Source organism: Littorina saxatilis, linkage group LG13, assembly GCF_037325665.1.
Source record: "Littorina saxatilis isolate snail1 linkage group LG13, US_GU_Lsax_2.0, whole genome shotgun sequence".
Taxonomy (NCBI): Eukaryota; Metazoa; Mollusca; class Gastropoda; order Littorinimorpha; family Littorinidae; genus Littorina; species Littorina saxatilis.
In genome coordinates this window covers 15,004,822-15,023,067 of record NC_090257.1, presented here as the reverse complement: position 1 = coordinate 15,023,067, position 18,246 = coordinate 15,004,822, and the positions used below count along the sequence as shown (strand labels likewise).

The 18,246-nt window shown below is 40.6% G+C and overlaps 2 protein-coding genes across 5 annotated transcripts in view; one reads left to right on the top strand and one right to left on the bottom strand.

The window, feature by feature from the left end:
• Nucleotides 1–7,997, bottom strand: part of LOC138983685 (structural maintenance of chromosomes protein 4-like) — an 87,847-nt gene extending 79,850 nt beyond the window's left edge. Inside the window, exon 1 of one of the 3 annotated variants that reach the window (XM_070356961.1) lies at nucleotides 7,940–7,997. The gene's annotated coding sequence lies outside the window, so the exon portion shown is untranslated. Of the gene's footprint in view, nucleotides 1–1,682; nucleotides 2,164–4,686; nucleotides 4,760–7,939 lie in introns of those variants that run through there. The other 2 variants (XM_070356964.1, XM_070356962.1) reach the window with 2 other exon arrangements.
• Nucleotides 7,998–8,047: 50 nt separating this feature from the next.
• LOC138983690 (UDP-glucuronic acid decarboxylase 1-like) overlaps nucleotides 8,048–18,246 on the top strand; it is a 100,308-nt gene continuing 90,109 nt past the window's right edge. For both annotated transcript variants that reach the window (XR_011461233.1, XM_070356985.1), the window contains exon 1: nucleotides 8,048–8,296. Coding sequence is in view for 1 of the 2 variants with exons in the window: in XM_070356985.1 (XP_070213086.1) it covers nucleotides 8,191–8,296 (106 nt within the window). In the remaining variant the exon portion in view is untranslated. The remainder of the gene's footprint in view (nucleotides 8,297–18,246) is intronic.

The following is an 18,246-nucleotide window of genomic DNA, read 5'->3' as shown; positions in this document are numbered from 1 at the left end:
CTGGTAACATGGCTACAAAAAATAGGGTAGGTAGGTAGGTATTTTTATTTTTATTTATTTATTTTTTATTTTTTTTGGTCAGGGTAGAAAATAACTATACAGTGACGCAAAGAGACTGGACTTATTATACTTCTTCTTCTTCTTCGGCGTTCCAGGACTTACTATACAAAGAGAAAGACAACACATTACAAAACAAATGAGAAAAAAGCGATGCGGGGTTATGCCACTTTCGTTTTGACGCTTTTTTATTTTATTTTTACAAATGCAATTAAAAAAAAAGTCTAGGGTCGGCGAGAAAAAACTAGGTAGGGTCCGGTGACCAGAAACATACAACTTTTTTTCCCCCGAAATCGGCGTATGCTGCCTGGATGGCGGGGTAAAAACGGTCATACACGTAAAAATCCACTTGTGCTAAAAACATGAGTGAACGTCTAAGCCCATGAACGAAGAAGAAGAAGAATACAACTTTTTTGTTGTTGCCTTACTAAGAATAAGATGTCATTGGCAAATGTATGAAATCTGAGAATGACTCATATTTCACAAGAATTCCCTTCAGCAAGTCAAACCTTAAAGGGCACATTAAGAATACGAACCACTGCGCCATCACAGTTAACAGAGTACAATTTGGAAACCGGATAATACTCGTACAGTGACAAATTTGGCATAGTCTCGAATTAACCCATGGAAGTGACAGCACATACCAAAAGAAGAGTTACCATTTGAGATTGAGTCAGTGGGACAGTGAACCTAACACTCAGTAACAGTAACAAAGAGATAAATCAGGTTATTGCAGCAAATTCCAATTTCTAACTGCACCATTTACTGATTTAGCATCTTTGAACACATTTCTGAACTCCTCTAACTGCTAAGGCTGGAGGCATTTATGTGACTTTGACAATGTCCTATCACATATCAAACTGAGCATTAATAGGCATTAGTCTCGAGGAGGCTGATGCATTATTATGTATTTAATGACCAGAACTGCCAGGCAGTTATACGCTTATGAAGAATATCAGGTTGATATTAATGACATTGATATGTCAGAGAGCAGTCAGAATTATGCTAAGTGGGTCAAATGATCCATACTCTTTTGGTTTTTTCCCCATGCGGAAACTTGGAAATGCATTGTGTTTACTCTCATTTTTGAGAAGTGGCAGTGGTATTAGCCAAATCAGACACCTTCTTTCCCTCGACGCAACCAAGACACTGGTTTCGGCTTTTATTTTGTCGAGAAAACGCAACTTTAGCGGATCAAACAGAAACGAAGATTTAGACTTAATAAACACAGTTACACTTTAAAAGGTAACGAAACTCGAGAAAAACACGGCCCCAACGCGAAAGACGACCGCACACCGAAAGAAGATTACTTATAAGTATGTCAATCAATGGAAAAAGTAGAAAACGTTACATATCAAAACATTTCTAAGTTACGTTTAACAAAAGGCAATATAAACGGAGTTACAGCACTCAATCACTGCAACTCGCTCCTAGCCAGCCTCCCAGACGCCAAGCTAGACCGCCTACAGCGCATCATGAACAATGCAGCACGTCTTGTGCTGCGCAAGCGCGACCATGTCACCCCTCTCCTCATGACCCTTCACTGGCTACCAATCAAAGCACGCATAACATATAAAATAGCTACCCTGTGTTACCGTAGCCTTCACGACTCTGCCCCTTCTTACCTGTCTTCGCTCTTAAAGCCACACGTCCCCACACGCAACCTCAGATCCGCTGACGCAGGGCACCTTGTTGTCCCACGCATCAAACTGAACGCTTTCGGCAAGCGCGCCTTTATCTACACAGCTCCCTCTATTTGGAACTCTCTGCCCATGTCTGTCCACCTTTCTACCTCTCTCCTTTCCTTCAAGTCCTCTCTAAAAACACACCTCTTCCGGCAATACTTCAACCCCTAGCCTGTTCAGTATCTGCCACATTGAGGAGAGGGGTCACTTGCCATCGTAGCGCGCTGTGGGCCAGCTGGGGGCGGGTTGCTGTTTCATGTGCCTGTTTCTTTGTTTATTTCCGTGTTTGAAATCGGCGTGCGGGTCTGTTTTTCCCTTGTACGTGCGCGCGATAGCTGTCGCGGTGTATGAGTGTGACTACACGTGCCTTGGCGTGTGTGTGCGAGGGCTGTATTTTGTATATTGATTATTTGATACATGTATAAATCAGGGATCGCGCTAGCTTTTTAAAAAACGCGTAAGTCATACGCAACGAAACGAAAAAAACGCGTCACGGACCAATATTTTTGCGTACGCACGAAAGACTTAAAGACACTCCTTACCTAAATACGGCGAGTTTTCCTGTCGAACTCCGCGCACGCCTGTCGAATAACACCCCTGCTGTCTCCAACCTTCGGGCCTTGCGAGTTTGTTTCCCGCTCTAATACAACTAGACACACTTTCCGCCTTTTGGAAGCGCGAGATGGGAGAGCAGCTAATGTCTGTTTCATTATCCGACAAGACATTATCTGGTAATACCCTCGTTACGTTCGTTTGCGATACTTCGATGCAAAAAGAAACGGACTTTAGTTTTGACGCGCAGATTTCATGTGTGTCGTCACTTCTCGAGCCCTATAGTCAGTTTCAGGATCGGGTGATTATTAAGTCAGAGCAAAAGCGCTGCGTGAAGACAAGAAAAAGTTACAATATTTTTGCGTATGGCTTACGCGGCGCGGCGAAAAAAACGCGTCAGCGACTTTTGTTTGTTTGTTTATTTGTTTATTTGTTGCTTAACGTCCAGCCGACTACGCAGAGCCATATCAGGACGAGGAAGGGGGGATGAAGGGGGCCACTTGTCAAGCGATTCCTGTTTACAAATGCACTAACCCATTACTTGTGTCCCAGCAGGCTTTAGTAAAACTAAATTAATACCTACTGGAAGATTACCAGTTTCCAGTATGTTAAAATAGGCTTAACCTATCTACTGCTGGACTTACATCAGAACACTAACAGATTAAACTATACATGAATCGCGAGACAAGCGGCAAGAGAAGAGATTTTTGGAAAAAACACAGGTGAATGAGCAAGAAGGCAGAAAAAAGAAAAGAATTCATGACGAAAAAGAGAGCATGACAGGAAAGAGGAACCAAAAATCTACCTAACAGCAAACTAGAAAGCTCCTGCGGTTCCAAAAACAGGAGGGGCCTTTAATTTCATAACCGCAGTGCGGGACAGCGACTTTTAAAATGCGTCAAATACGCAAAAATCGTGCGTAAACGCGATCCCTGATAAATGTGTCTCCAGGAATATGTTTTGTTTTAATCTTGTGTCGATACTATTTAGTTCTGCCTCGTTATTAGCCATTGAGTATAACTGTTTTATCATCATTGCTTTGTTGTTGTTCTTTGGCCATTTACGTTGAATGACTTGTTATACATTGACATTGATAGTTTTATTCTTCTTCTTCTTCGTCGTTCGCTAGATAGTTTTATTATAAGAACCTTTTCTAATTCCTATTAACTCGATGTTCTTTAACTATATTTATACATAAATGCATATTGTAAAGCAGTATGCATCGTTAGAGGATCTTTTAGTAGCAGTGTTTAAATGTCGAAGCTGCTTTTCCCAGTTTTATTTAAGATACCGACTGTATATTGTGTTATTGTATTTGTCAGACTTGATTGTACCAAGTCCCTACACATGTTGTAATGCGCTTAGCGCCAAATATTTTTGTTTTTTGTAAGGGATAGGCGCAATATAAATACACTTTATTATTATTGGTTTAGAAAAGTAGAAGTGTAGATCTTTCCAAAATCGTATGTCAACAATCTGAAATAAAAGGCTGGGCTGTACCTCACAAGTCACATTTTATTTGTAATTGTAGTCATCTGACTTTATCCAGCCTCATTAATTTATTACAAATCATCATTCATAATCATACAGAGATGACTGCACGGCTATAAATTATAATTGTTGTTTAGATTTTTATTCCCGCAAAGCTGATGAGGAACCCTTACAGTAAACTTATGTTCTTGCCAAGATACATGTCCATGTGTAACTGTAAGATTAAGAACTAAATAAGGAATCAACCTTTGTTACCTAACTCGATCAGGCTACTGTTTAGGTAAAAGTCCACAAAAAATTAGGAACATTCTCCCGCTCTATCTGGCTCTCTCTCTGACTTTCAAGTCTGAGCTGTCTCTCTTCCTTTCCTAAAGTGTTGGTAAAATGTGCGTGAAAATGAAATCTCTCCCTCTCTTTTTCGTGTATCTGTGTTTTCTTCTCTCTCCCCCCTTTTTCATTATAATTTATTTTGTTGTTGACTCAACCTCCACATTTATGATTCACCACTCTGAGAAATAGGGCTGCTAGCCTAAAATAGTGATGAACCATTCATTTCAATTTCATTTTCAAAGCGTCTCTCTCTCAGTCTCAGTTCCTCCGTTTTGCTGCGAATGTGTCTGTTAAGTGTTATCTCTTGAGTCTCTTCCTGTTTCTGTATTCCTCTCACTACCTCGCTTTTGGTGTGCGTCTGTGACTTAAAAATCTCTTCTTTTAAAAATACGCACTCAGAGTGTATACAAGACCTGATCACTCACAGTATACACTCCGACTTTAACTTCCGGTCGCGAAGAGAATGCCATTCGACACCACTTTGCAATAGGAACGCAGAGCAGTTGATTAAAGAGTATAAAGAAACGAAAACAATCTGATGCTGCACAGCCTTTGCTGTGACGTAGATTACATGTTCACATTTTCGACACTGAACCGCATCAACACTCGGAGCGTCATTCGACGCCATTTTGCGAAGGTATGCTTCACTTTCGATTCATGGTATCAAAGTATGCTGGGAACAAACACAGACAAAAACAAACACACACACACACAAAACTGATGCTTCATGGCAGTTTATTGTTGGAGTTCGGAACACACTTGGACTGTGTATCGACCTAGAAACGGTTGTATACTATGTAAATGTACATTATTTGCCAACCCTCAACACTCCGAAAAAGAGATAGCGGAAGTCCATACGTCAGACTGATTTTTCATTGGCTACTTATTATTATTATTAACGACTTGTTAGGGGGCATTTCATTGGCTACATCGATCCTGTATACACTCGGAGTGCGTATAGCTTTTGCCTTAAAAATAATAGACCTTTTCGGAATCTGAGCAGCTCTCGCGAGAGACGCTCTTAAAGGTCCTTGTCTACATTTTTATACCGAAATCGCCATTTGACCATTAAAATGCAGAGTCTATTATCTACAAATATCAACAATACACCCCCTTTCGATCAGGAAAGACGAAGCCAGTGTAGCCGTTTGAAAATTCATTGTAGTATTCCAGCGTAGTACTCATAGTAGGATTATTTGGAAAATGCCAAGCGCAAAACTCCTCTCAAATCCCGTGCATTTCGTGCGTTTAACAAGAAGGGCAAAGCCCATACGACTCACATGCTTGACCTTGACCTTTACATGACCTTGACCTTCAGCTAAACCTAGCAATGACATACACTAAGAACTGCTTTACACATTTTTCCTACCAAAATACATGTGACCTTGACCCAAGGTCATCCAAGGTCATGCAACACAAAGTTGTTAATTCAAGACATAGGAAGTACAATGGTGCTTATTGGCTCTTTCTACCATGAGATATGGTCACTTTTAGTGGTTCACTACCTTATTTTGGTCACATTTCATAAGGGTCAAAGTGACCTTGACCTTGATCATATGTGACCAAATGTGTCTCATGATGAAAGCATAACATGTGCCCCACATAATTTTTTAGTTTGAAACAGTTATCTTCCATAGTTCAGGGTCAAGGTCACTTCAAAATATGTATACAATCCAACTTTGAAGAGCTCCTGTGACCTTGACCTTGAAGCAAGGTAAACCAAACTGGTATCAAAAGATGGGGCTTACTTTGCCCTATATATCATATATAGGTGAGGTATTCAATCTGAAAAACTTCAGAGAAAATGGGAAAAATAGCTGTTTTTTAGACAACATTTATGGCCCCTGCGACCTTGACCTTGAAGCAAGGTCAAGATGCTATGTATGTTTTTTGGGGCCTTGTCATCATACACCATCTTGCCAAATTTGGTACTGATAGACTGAATAGTGTCCAAGAAATATCCAACGTTAAAGTTTTCCGGACGGCCGGACGACTCGGGTGAGTACATAGACTCACTTTTGCTTCGCATGTGAGTAAAAAAAAGCGTGGACAGCGCTCCAGTGTCAAACTGTTGCTGCACTTGTTATAAGCATAGTGACATGAATTTGATTGGTCAGTATTTTTAGGCAAAGCACATGTTCTCAGCAAACAGAAAACAAAATATTGGAAGCGTGAGTCACGCTACCCAAAAATAAAATCTTTTGTTACATATATTTTTTTTTTCTATAACTTTTTTCCCCATGGTTCATTCATCATCTGACATAACTTTTTAGCGAAATCTAACCATAAGATTATTCAAAAAAAGCACAAATGTAGACAACCACCTTTAACATGTTTTGTTATGCTTTGAACGTAGCGAGAACTTCGAACCTTGGTTTTTGCAGCTCGCGCGAGATCGCTGTACCACATGCTTTGCTGCACTCTGAAGTTTGTGAGAGATTACGAGAGCTTGGATTACCAATAGGGTCTATTCCATTAATTGGGATAAAAATCAATTTTAGGTCGATTTGAACCTTTAATTTACATAAAAATTGGAAAGCATGCCAAAAATGGACACTGAACACAAATAAAATAAAAGTAAAGAAAAGAAAAAACATCCTTACAAACAATTCATGGTAATCTTGAACTTTAGCGTGTTAAATTCATAGCTCAGAATCCAGTGACATTTTTTGTTTGTTTGCTTAACGCCCAGCCGACCACGAAGGGCCATATCAGGGCGGTGCTGCATTGACATAACGTGCGCCACACACAAGACAAAAGTCGCAGCACAGGCTTCATGTCTCACCCAGTCACATTATTCTGACACCGGACCAACCAATCCTAGCACTAACCCCATAATGCCAGACGCCAGGCGAAGTAGCCACTAGATTGCCAATTTTAAAGTCTTAGGTATGACCCGGCCTGGGTTCGAACCCACGACCTCCCGATCACGGGGCGGACGCCTTACCACTAGGCCAACCGTGACGGTATCCAGTGACATTCTTTACTTATTTTTGATACAAGTCCATGCAAGCAAGCCAAAGAACATTTGTCGTGAAATTAGTTGACGGATTGAGCTTCAAACTTAAGCATAATTAATTAATTTGGTTGTTCAATCGACGAAAATGCACTGAAAATGGCGTACGTTGTCAACCATGGGACATCATTTACACGAAAGAGTTGTCTCCCTTGTTCGCTCATACGGATAATTCCTTCTTTGACCCATGTAAACGAAATGCATTCAGTTCATCAGAGTTCATTTCGTAACTTCAAAAGGATCTAAAATGACTTGTTATGATTACAAGTGCAGGTTCTACAAATTTGGAGACTTAAAGTTAAAATAAATGCATCTGAATTCTGAGCTATGAATTTAACACGCTAAAGTTCAAGATTACCCAATTCATATAGCAGGCAAAAGGCTTATCTACAGGCCATATATCGATACAGTTTCAACAATTTTGAACAAAACACCACCACAGATTGTGATCAAACTGATTCAGTGATTGTGAAGTGCTGACACTGATCTGGTGAATCGCATAACCATTTCTCGTTTCCATCAGTCACTCATGATAATTGATATTCCTGCTGAATGTTGGCATCAAAAGGTACCAACTACTATGCCTCCAATTTAAAAGTGATGTGGAAGTTAAACACATTTTTACACACTTGACACTTGATCTCACACTCACTACGGCACTAACTCAAGTCATTCTAATTCAGCTTTGTTTCATGAATATCCCTGACCAAGTTAGAACCAAAAACTCACTGAGAATTCATTAATTGACTACGCCTACGTTTTAAATATATTGTATTAGAAAAGTGTTGTTAAACAAACGATTACCAACCAAATACTTGAAAAGGGCGCTCAATTATCCCAATGATGGCGCTATTCTGCCGAACGTTCTCATTGGCTGAAAACACGTTTGCTGCGACTTATCGGACCTACCGGAAATGACATCTGTATGAACCCCCTGAGGTTTTTCGTGTTGATACCTAAAGTAAAATCCAGCTGGTGAAACTGCCACCGAGACAGCTTAGGCATAGCAAGTAGCACGCGTTCTGTTTCAGCCCAAGTTACGGTGTTCGTCATGTACGCATGCTAAAAAGCGTGTGCATTATGCGTCGAGATCATTTGCAGTACATTCCTGTCAGAAAGATGAAAGCCCTTTTGATCTGCCTTGGCTTTGCTGCTGTTCTTGCAGGTAAGGACGGCCCGACTAAACTACGCGCCAGCACGCGCCAGCACGCGCTACCTTGAACCATAGCACTTATATACTTTATTTTTATATTTCTTGTTAGATCATCGTCCATTCTTACATAATACAAAATTTCAAGCTTGAGTGTTGAACATTTCAGTAGTTATGACGGGCGCTACCAATTTTAAGTGGACGCTACTGAGATTCATAGCTGTTAAATAATTTATCTTTATGTTTCTAGTCATTCCATCGTCAGTTCTTACATTATACAAAATTTCAAACTTCAGTGATAAAATTTACGATAGCTAAGACGCGTTATAGGAGAGCTATCCTTAGGCTGTGGCTCCACTTTCGACAATGTCGGATACGGAGTCATTCGTTCCAACACAGTCAGTCGGATGCGGAGCCAGTCATTCCTGTGTGTGTGTGTGTGTGTGTGTGTGTGTGTGCATATTGCCATGTTCCGAGTTAAGCATATCAAAGTTAAAATGAAATGACATTCTGCACTTTGCAGCACAGAACAATGGACATGTTCATTAGGCCAAAAAAAAAAATAGGTGTGGTTACGGTAACATAGCCCAAAAAAATAGGGTAGGTAGGTAGGCAATCACTTTTTTTTTTTTAAACTTTTTTTCTAATGTGTACAAATTAAACCTACCGTACTTTCCGGGTGACAAGGCGCTTTGTTATTTAAGACGCACCCCCTTCTTTTTAAAAAAAATTGTAATCCAGTCACCCATTGGACGCAGGGGGCCAATAGGGCGCACCAAAATGACCCAGTTTTTGCCATGAGAGGTGGTTCCCCTGTCATATCTGAGAGAGGAAACACTTCCTGCATCGGGGTCAGTGACCGGTCAGTGACCAAAGGCATTGTGATAGCTGGATGGCCTTGTTAAAAGACACGACCTTCTTCCCAGGGGTCAATGACCCAGTTTTTGCCATGAGAGGTGGTTCCCCTGTCATATCTGAGAGAGGAAACACTTCCTGCATCGCGGTCAGTGACCGAGTTTAACAGAGTGGAAATCTGTGTGTGCGGCCAGATCAAAGGCAGGGCAGTAGTCTACCTAGTAGCTGAAACATGCATTATCACAAGTTGTTTGACTGGTACTCAAGCGGTCTCTTTGATTTTTTCGTATTTCATACACGGATTAGGCGCTTCGTTATACAAGACGCAGGGGTCGAACTGGAGGAAAAAAGTCGCGCCTTATGACCCAGAAAGTACGGTACTTGACAGGGAAATAAGTGTGCGACACGGGCGCTTTCGCTTTCATTGCGTTTTTTGCACTGGTTTTTTTTTTGTTGTTGTTTTTTTGGACAAATGTAATAAAAAGTTATAGGATCGGCCCCTAAAAATAGGGTAGGTCGGGTTACCGTAACCACACCTATTTTTTTTTTAGGCCTTACTTCACAGGGCAAAGAAACAACATACTTTTCAGCATGTATTTATTTGGACAAACTTGAAGTCTTGCGTCCTCACAGGATGAACAAGCCTTTTTAAGCCGAATGTTGTTGGTATGCTACCGTTCTAGGAAAATTAATTAAAAAAATGATTAAAAAATAAATTAAAATAAGTTGTATAGCATGACAAAACAATCAAAAAGTGCAGGAACAGTTGTTTGTTTGTTAGCTAGCTTTACTTCCCTTTATCTTGGTGTAGATGTAAAGAAGAGTGACTAGGATACGATTTCGATGAGTTGCAGGTTAAAAATCCTCTTTGTAAGGACGGCACTTACATGAGGGGTTTTCAATTTGGGGGCAAAAAGGGAAAAAAAAATCGGGGGGGAATAATCTTCACCGAAGGAATCAGCAACACACAGATCAGCCTTCAATGGAATAAATAAAAATATGTGGTTTTTTTAAAAAAAAAAGTGCATTGATTACAGAAAATAATAGAGTAGAACGAAAAAGTAATAAATCACAGCACACGTCAACACACATAAAACTGAAACAAATGCACACATTTATGTGAAACTTTTTTTTATTAGTAACTCTAAACGATGGCAACAAGCACCCAAAACCCTTGATTATGAAACATCTTTGGTTTGCAAATTAAGCCTTAGTGTGCAGTGTGGACACGCTCGTAACACCTGTTGTCTGTCTGTTGCTGAATACATTAGTATAATAAAACCCCAAGGCACTGTCATATACAATGTTTAAAAATCTGGGCGGAGTATATTATACACAATAAAACTGTACAATTTAAGTCTATCTGTTGCTGAATACATTAGTATAATAAAACCCCAAGGCACTGTCATATAAAAATGTTTAAAAATCTGGGCGGAGTATATTATACACAATAAAACTGTACAATTTAAGTGGTGTGTTACATTAGAACAAAATGTGGGATTAGCAGAGCGTCAATGACTTGCTTACTTATGAACAACCCAGCATCAACTACTTCTTTCCTGGTGTGCTGCCCCACTTCACAGACTTTGTAGAATGAACACGAGTGCGCTGTCCTGGTTTCTTTGCTGTTGGTGCCGTTCTGGTGATGGTCAGCTTTCCGTCAGTTGAGGTGACACTCTTGGAACTGCTCGGCCGGCGATGTTTCATGAAACGCTGGAACATTTCGTCTCTTTCGGCAGCTGTCTTCTGTCGCCAAGACAGGTCTGTCACTCTGAACTTGGCATGGTAGCCTGGAAGCTCAAAGTTCCCTTGTCCATGGAGGGCTCGTCGCACATCTGCATACTGTAGTCTGACAACAGCGCGCAGGCGCTGTACGAGCTCTGGGAGACGTAGGGTTTTCCAGTTGCAGGCCATCTTCAGGATGTTGTTGATCGATTCGCATGCGTTGTTTTTCCACATTTCTTCGACTTGTCCTGCCTGGGATGGTGTGAAGACGAACTCTTTCAAAGTCCTCTGAATCTGGTCGAAATAGTTCGCAAAGCCAGGAATGCGTTTCCTGAAGGCTGCAAGCAACTCCATGGACCTCAGGTCAAATGCGGCTTCGTCGTCTGCTTTCAGCAACCCGTCTTGTCCAAAAATGCTGTTCACCACATCTCTTTTCCTTTTGTCGCTCACGCCAACTTTCTTCTCGAGGAACCGGCCAACATTTTCCTGCAAGTGTCGTGTACACAATGTGTGGATAGCTTCCGGAAAACACTCACGTAGAGCTTTGGTCAGGGCCTTCTCTTCGTCGGAGCCGAACACTGTGGACTTGCTTTGGCTACTGTGGATGTCAAGACGCAGCTTGCACTTAAGATGAGAGAAAAAGCGATGGTATGTCTCGTAAGATCCATCCCAGTGCAAGAACAATGGTCCCAGGAAAATCGGCGATGCTTGCGTTTCTCGTCTGACCAAATCACGGTTCTTGAAGGCCAAGAGGGTTAAATAACACGGACCAAGGTTAAAGGTCCTGTCCACTCCAAGAACAAATGGTCGTGACGAATCCATCATCCGATTCATGTCTTGCACCTGCTCGTCTGTGTACAGAATGATGCATGGAGGTTTGGCATTGGTCTGGATAACTTCCTGAACGAAGGGGCTGTCTGGCATCTCCGAGATCAGCTGGAGGAGGTCGTCGGCTGGGTTTTTCCGATTCATCGCTGTCGTTGGGCGGTTTTCTCTGTTGTCAGTGTATTTTCTGTTTCGAACCTGCTTAAAATCACGAGGGGCCTCGAAGGAGTCGTCCAATGTCAAAGTTTCATACACAGTTCTTGGGGGCAGTGTCTTGGCCATCTCCTTGATCTTTTCCATCACTTCGGGTCTTGTCCTGACGTATTCACAGCCAGTTGATTTTGAATTCCCGTGAACCGACGGCTTTTCTGTGGGGTAGGTTCCGACGTATTCCACACACACGCAGTTTCGGGCTTCAGCAGACGACGGAACAGACACAAACCACGAGATGCGCCTTTTGTAGTTAGGCTCACGCTTGAGAGAGGCGTAGTATCTTGTCATCGTATACAACTCACTCTCCAGAGGCTGTGGCTCAACGATCGTCTTCACACCTGTCACGAACACTCCGGCAGACTGTCCACTGCTAGTCATAATGCTCCTTACAGGTGCCACAAGGACACAGATCACTTTTCCTCTTGAGACGAAGATCTCCGCGACGGACGCTCGGATTTGCCATTTTATGGAGTAAACGGTTAACAGAAGGAGGAAAAAAAGGAAAGAAAGACAGAAAAACAACAGCTTGCACTTCTCAGCACAGACGTTGAAGTACTTTTCAGCACTGGGAGAGGGAGAGAGAGTTCTCAACTGAGCAGTTTTCACTGACACGGCACAGTCCGAGCGTTGTTATTTTAAAACGCGAGATCTACTCATTGAGCAGTTCTCAACTGAGCAGTTTTCACTGACACGGCACAGTCCGAGCGTTGTTATTTTAAAACCCGAGATCTACTCATTGAGCAGTTCTCAACAGCCAGTAGTCTGAGATAGGGAGCGAGAGAGAAAGAGAGAGAGAGAGAGAAAGAAAGAGAGAGCGAGAGAGAGAGAGAGAGAGAGAGACCGTGACTGAGAATAAACAATAGAGAGAGAGAAAGAGAGAGAGAGAGAGAGAGAGGGGGGGGAGGTGCAAGGTTGTATTACCATTACATAACAGCCGCGCTCGGACTACTGTGGCGAAGTTACCTGTGGCGAAGTTACCAGGACCTTTCTCTCTCTCAGTCTCTTTCTCTCTCATTATAACTAATGCTGGTCCTAAGTTCTTTGAAGTTGAGACTATCCTGGCAGTTCTGCTATCATCCAACACAACCATCACCATTTTGATTTATGGAGCTGAAATTGTGTATAAAGTGGTTGTGCAGTTGGTATGCATTAATGTCTGTATTCAGTCAATGTCGAAGTTTTGTCATAACTTCCGTAATTTTCATCATTGAAAATTGACATTTTGTATTATGTGAGAATGGACGATGATCTAACAAGAAATATAAAAATAAAGTATGTAAGTGCTATGGATCAAGGTAGCGTCCACTTCAAAGTGGTAGCGCGTTGTTTAGTAAATGGCGGAAATCGTCGGACTTGAGAGTAGTGCATACTCTCTCCTAAAACTCGTCATAACTTCCGTAATTTTCATCATTGAAGTTTGAAATTTTGTATTATGTGAGAATGGACGATGAACTAACTAGAAATATAAAAATACAGTATATAAGTGCTATGGTTCAAGGTAGCGCGTGCTGGCGCGTAGTTTAGTCGGACCCGGTAAGGAAGGTCTACTGCTTCAAATGTAGTCAAGTTATGATTTCTCTGTAATCAGTCATTTTTGTTGTTGTTGTTCTAACTTGGCACGAAGATTCATGAAACAAACTACTGTTACTGTTACTGTTAGACTCGTTGCTGTTTGGGATTGTCTTTGACACAGGCCCCTAGACCAGCCACTTCAACAGCGCAGAAAAGACCTGCGCCTGACCTTCTGTTTAAGGTGGTGGAGGGGCTGGTGCCGGCCATACCATCTCATACTTACCTCAAACCTACAAGAAACAAACGCAAAGTGACGGCAAGGCGTTTCAAAGATGCTGTGTCAACAAATATTGTTGAAAACAGTGTTACGAACAATAGCCGCTGCTTTCAAACTATTCCTTGAAAAACAGACATTCACAGGAACTCTTATTTTCCCAGGACGATCGTTGTCTAGAACCATCTGCAGGACGGTCAAGTTCTGGCAGTATTTGTGGACATCTTTAAATCTCATCTTCACCCAGTCTAGGACTTATTTCCATGCGCTCCTCCCTTCAGTTGATCAAATTCCAGAAGTGATTTTTCAACGTATTATCACAGATACAGATACAGTTGAAGCCTGATAAAGTGAAGCAGTGGAGGGCTTCAAAAGGCAAAAGGTTCTGTGGGCTATCAAATTCAAATAGGTTACAACACGAGTGGTTTTTTATATGGCTTGTATTTCAGTCAAGACCCAGCGGATGAATATCATAGGGATCCACGAGCCTGTGGCGAGTGGATCCCGATGATATTCCTGCTGGGTCTTGACTGAAATACAAGCCATATAAAAAATCACGAGTGTTGTAACCTGTATAATATCACATGCGCACACCAAAGACAACGTGGAACACAACTTATACTGTTATAGCACTGTAGTTGTCTGTGGTGTATAAAATAGATGAGCCAGCAAGGTGTGTTGAATCCCTTTCACAACCCCATGCTAAAGCCACGTCGCTGAAGAAATTAAGTGCAAACAAGTGCATCCGTAAATTTGTGTTAAATCTACATTCAAACCACTGTTCGATTTGCTTTCGAATGCATTTCAGTTTCAAATTCAATATAGTAAAGAAATCACACACAATGAAAGTTTTCATTGAATCAAAGACAGTTTCGATTTAGGTTCAGAGTCGGTCCAAGGTCACAGTTCCAGGCTACGGTCGGCAAAACCGGTTTGGCTGACTCTGATCCCAATTCTACTTTCTAGTTTAATGTTTGTGTTGGACTTGGAGTGTAGAATTATTAAAAGAAACTAACATTTTACTGAATACATTTCTTTAGATTTAACCAGTCATTTCATGTACGTGAAATATCTCTCTGAGTTAATTTCTCCGATCGTGCTTGCGTTGATCAATCCATACTGGTAGTGTCAATTCTGTCTAAAACGGTATCATGGCCGCTCCTTGGAACTGCTTGTTGAATGCCGTTTGGACTGATTTGACTCCATCGGGATGAAATACACGTTTGCTGAGCTCTTGGATACCTTCATATAACCATGAACTTACTGCAGTGTAAAGCAAAACAGTTGGACATGCTCGAAAAATTGATAAAACAGCCTGTGCTGGATGACGAAGCAAACGGGCCAGCGAAAAAGGTAAACGCAGTGAATCTTTGCTTGTTGAACACGGAGAGACACGAAAGAGAAAGGGGGAATGTACGTTCTGGCTCACCGATTCCGACAGACCCTAAATATTAACCAAAAATAGGCTTCTGGACTAAACTTTTACTAAAATGAAACATGCGACAAAATCAGAAAAATACTGCATAAATCCATACAAAAAAAATACAGTAAAGTAAGGTTGTTTTGAACCAATGCCGGGTCTGTCGGAATCAGTAACCCAGAACGTACATTCTCCCTTTCTCTTATACAACATTCTTAAGCTCAATACGCTCTCTCATTTACAAACTTTACTTCATATGTTCTTTCACTGTTAGAATTATATCTGATACATGCAATGTGACTGTCTAAACGAATAGTTAACTCTTTACAAGTGATTCTATTTTTACTTTTTCTTCCCGTCCTATTTGAATCCCCTTTTTTAAAAACTGCTTTTTCAGATCTTCTATATCGAGTGGCTTGTTATATTCAGCTCGTGTTTTTGTTTGAATACTTGCTTTCTTACTTTTGTAGTCATCAAAGTCTGTTTGTATCTGTTTGAATTCTTCGTCAGAAACTTTTGAATCTTCAAGTGCTTTACTGATAGACAGTTTTAGGCTAGACAATTTTGATGATGCAAGAGTGGAAATGGATTCGTGTTTTTCAAGCTTTTTCACAATTTTTTTCATTATAGCTGATGCTATAAATGATAAACCACCAACTGCTGCTGCGACACCACCTAGGATTAGAGAAACTGGAGTCCCTACTCCGGTAGCTAACAGAATTGTTCCCGTTACACCTGCAGCTGATGCAAGGATAGTAGAACCAGTGCTGGCATTAGAAAGGCTGTTGTAAGTTGTTGAGTACTTACGTCTAGCGCGAGAATATTTTTCTAATTCATCTTCTAGTTGTTTTTGTATATTACTAATGTGTGCCAGTCTGAATTGTTGACTTTCTGCTGCACTTTCATCAATATTAGGATAAAGCTTCACACTGCTAGTCATCTTTTAATGCAAAATATAAAATATTTATCTTAATTCTCACTGGCCAGTGTTTCTGCTAAGCTTTGAAGCTGTTCATTGCTTAACACCTTATCTGTATAGTAGAAAGCAATCAAATCAAGATAAGTAAGATTAATACTTCTTATTTCTGTTAAATTATTTATATCTGCGTTAACAACAACATTTTGGTTTGACGTCTGTTTTTTTATTGTGTTAGAATCCTTTTGAACAGCAATAAATACTCTGACTTCTTCAACATTTAATGGTCTCCAGTTGAGATTTATTCCTCTCATTAGAACAGTGTTTGTGGTTTCTTCCCTTTTCCTGACAACTATATCAAATATCATAGTTGCATTCTGCCCTATTGGAAGCTTGGGTATAAAATCGACAATGGTGTCAGCGTCCTTTTCAACACTTTGTTTTCTGTGAATGAGATAGTTGTTCTTATGGAAAGGTTTAACTGCAACTTCTCCCCTGCTGTTAATCGCAGGAACAAGGCTAACAATTAGTGGTCCAGCATTGATTGACTTACGGAATGTGTCGTCTTTTCCAACAAGAGTGTATGGACTCACAAGTTCAAACTTCATTTCCCAGTCAATCTTTTTCATAACAGGACTAAGTACCCATTTTTTATTCTGATGTTTCCACATGTAGAATGTGTCATCGACAATTGGATCAGGTACATTAACATCACGGATTTGACCTAGTTTGAGGAATCTTGGTTTCTTTTCATCGTCGATTTCCTTTCTCTTGTAATGACCAGTGTCTGTAAACTCAAATGCATACACTGCACCAACTTCAGCATTGCTCTCAAAGTCGATAGCGTCTGCTAAATCTTTCAACTCTATAGTTGAACATGCAACAGGATAAGCTATTGTAGGTCCACTCGACATTTTAATACTCAATATTTTATGGAACTATTTCCAATGTAATGTTAAACAAACAATCAACTGGTTGTCCACTTTGATTTTTCAGATCAATGTGTAGGAATTCATGACACCCTTCCTCCAAGTCCTTGAACTGAAGTGTCTTAAATGTTGGCACGTGCATTTTACAAAAAGAGGCATCACTCGGTGGAAGAATCCTAAGCAGATCAGAACGCTGATCATTAAACAGATTATAGGATGTGTTAAGCTCTCTCATGTGAACAAACAGTACACTGTTAACATCCATGTCAATGGGACGTGTTCCCTTGTATATTTTTGTAATTCCAAGCATATCAAGGAGTTTGGTTGGAAACTCAATGTTTACTTCTCTAGTTTTGGGCATAGTAAGAGTAGCAATGAGACTTGCATGATTTAAACTCGCTGTAATACCTACTGGAGCAAACAATTCTTTCTCTAAAGTGCAGAAGTCATAGTAACCATCTTCTACAGAATGTGTTTTACCATTAATTCTAACCCAGTTGTTAGCCTTTTTTTTACTGATATTATACCAAGTAACCTTGTACATAATTTCATGCAGTGCAACTTTCATTCTTCCATTTTGATTGTTGATAGGGTTTGCAAGTTTAACTGGCACACTAGTCTTCACATTTGTTAGTGTGATAAACATTTTTTATTCAACAACAAAAATGATTCAGTATAAATTCAACAAAGACGTTAAATACAAAACTGGACCATATTACAATCCAAAGACTATTTCTTTCCATGAGTTGGACTTTGCTGTAACAGAAACAGAATCCATTCGCGTTAAAGTGCCTGACCCATTCCATTCTTACCTAAATCCCCCAATCAAAAATGATAGTGTTCCAAAGATGTGGAACTCTCACCCAATTCAGTTCTATCAGAATCAGTTAAACTTTGCAATATTCTGCGCAACCACAGGATGTGGAGTGTCCTATGCAGACCACATGAATAATTCAAACTTACTGACAAAGTGTGTGTACACATTTCACGTTTACTATCAGTGCAGGAGAATCTTGTCTGAACTTCAGGCACCAATGCCGCATGAAAAGAGCTGGAACCCATTCAACAATAGGATAAACATGAAAGTGTATGAGCGTCTCTGCAATGAATTCAATATAGATTTTAAGACCGACTTTAGGCAAAAGCAAGACAAAAACCATGGCATGGGAACACTATATTTATGGGGTGTCCACAGGAGGTATAATTTTGATTACTGGCCAGGTCATACATCTTTTTCTTCAAATGTGCAGGTACAGTTAGGATCAATAGAACAACAGCACCACAATGCATGGACTA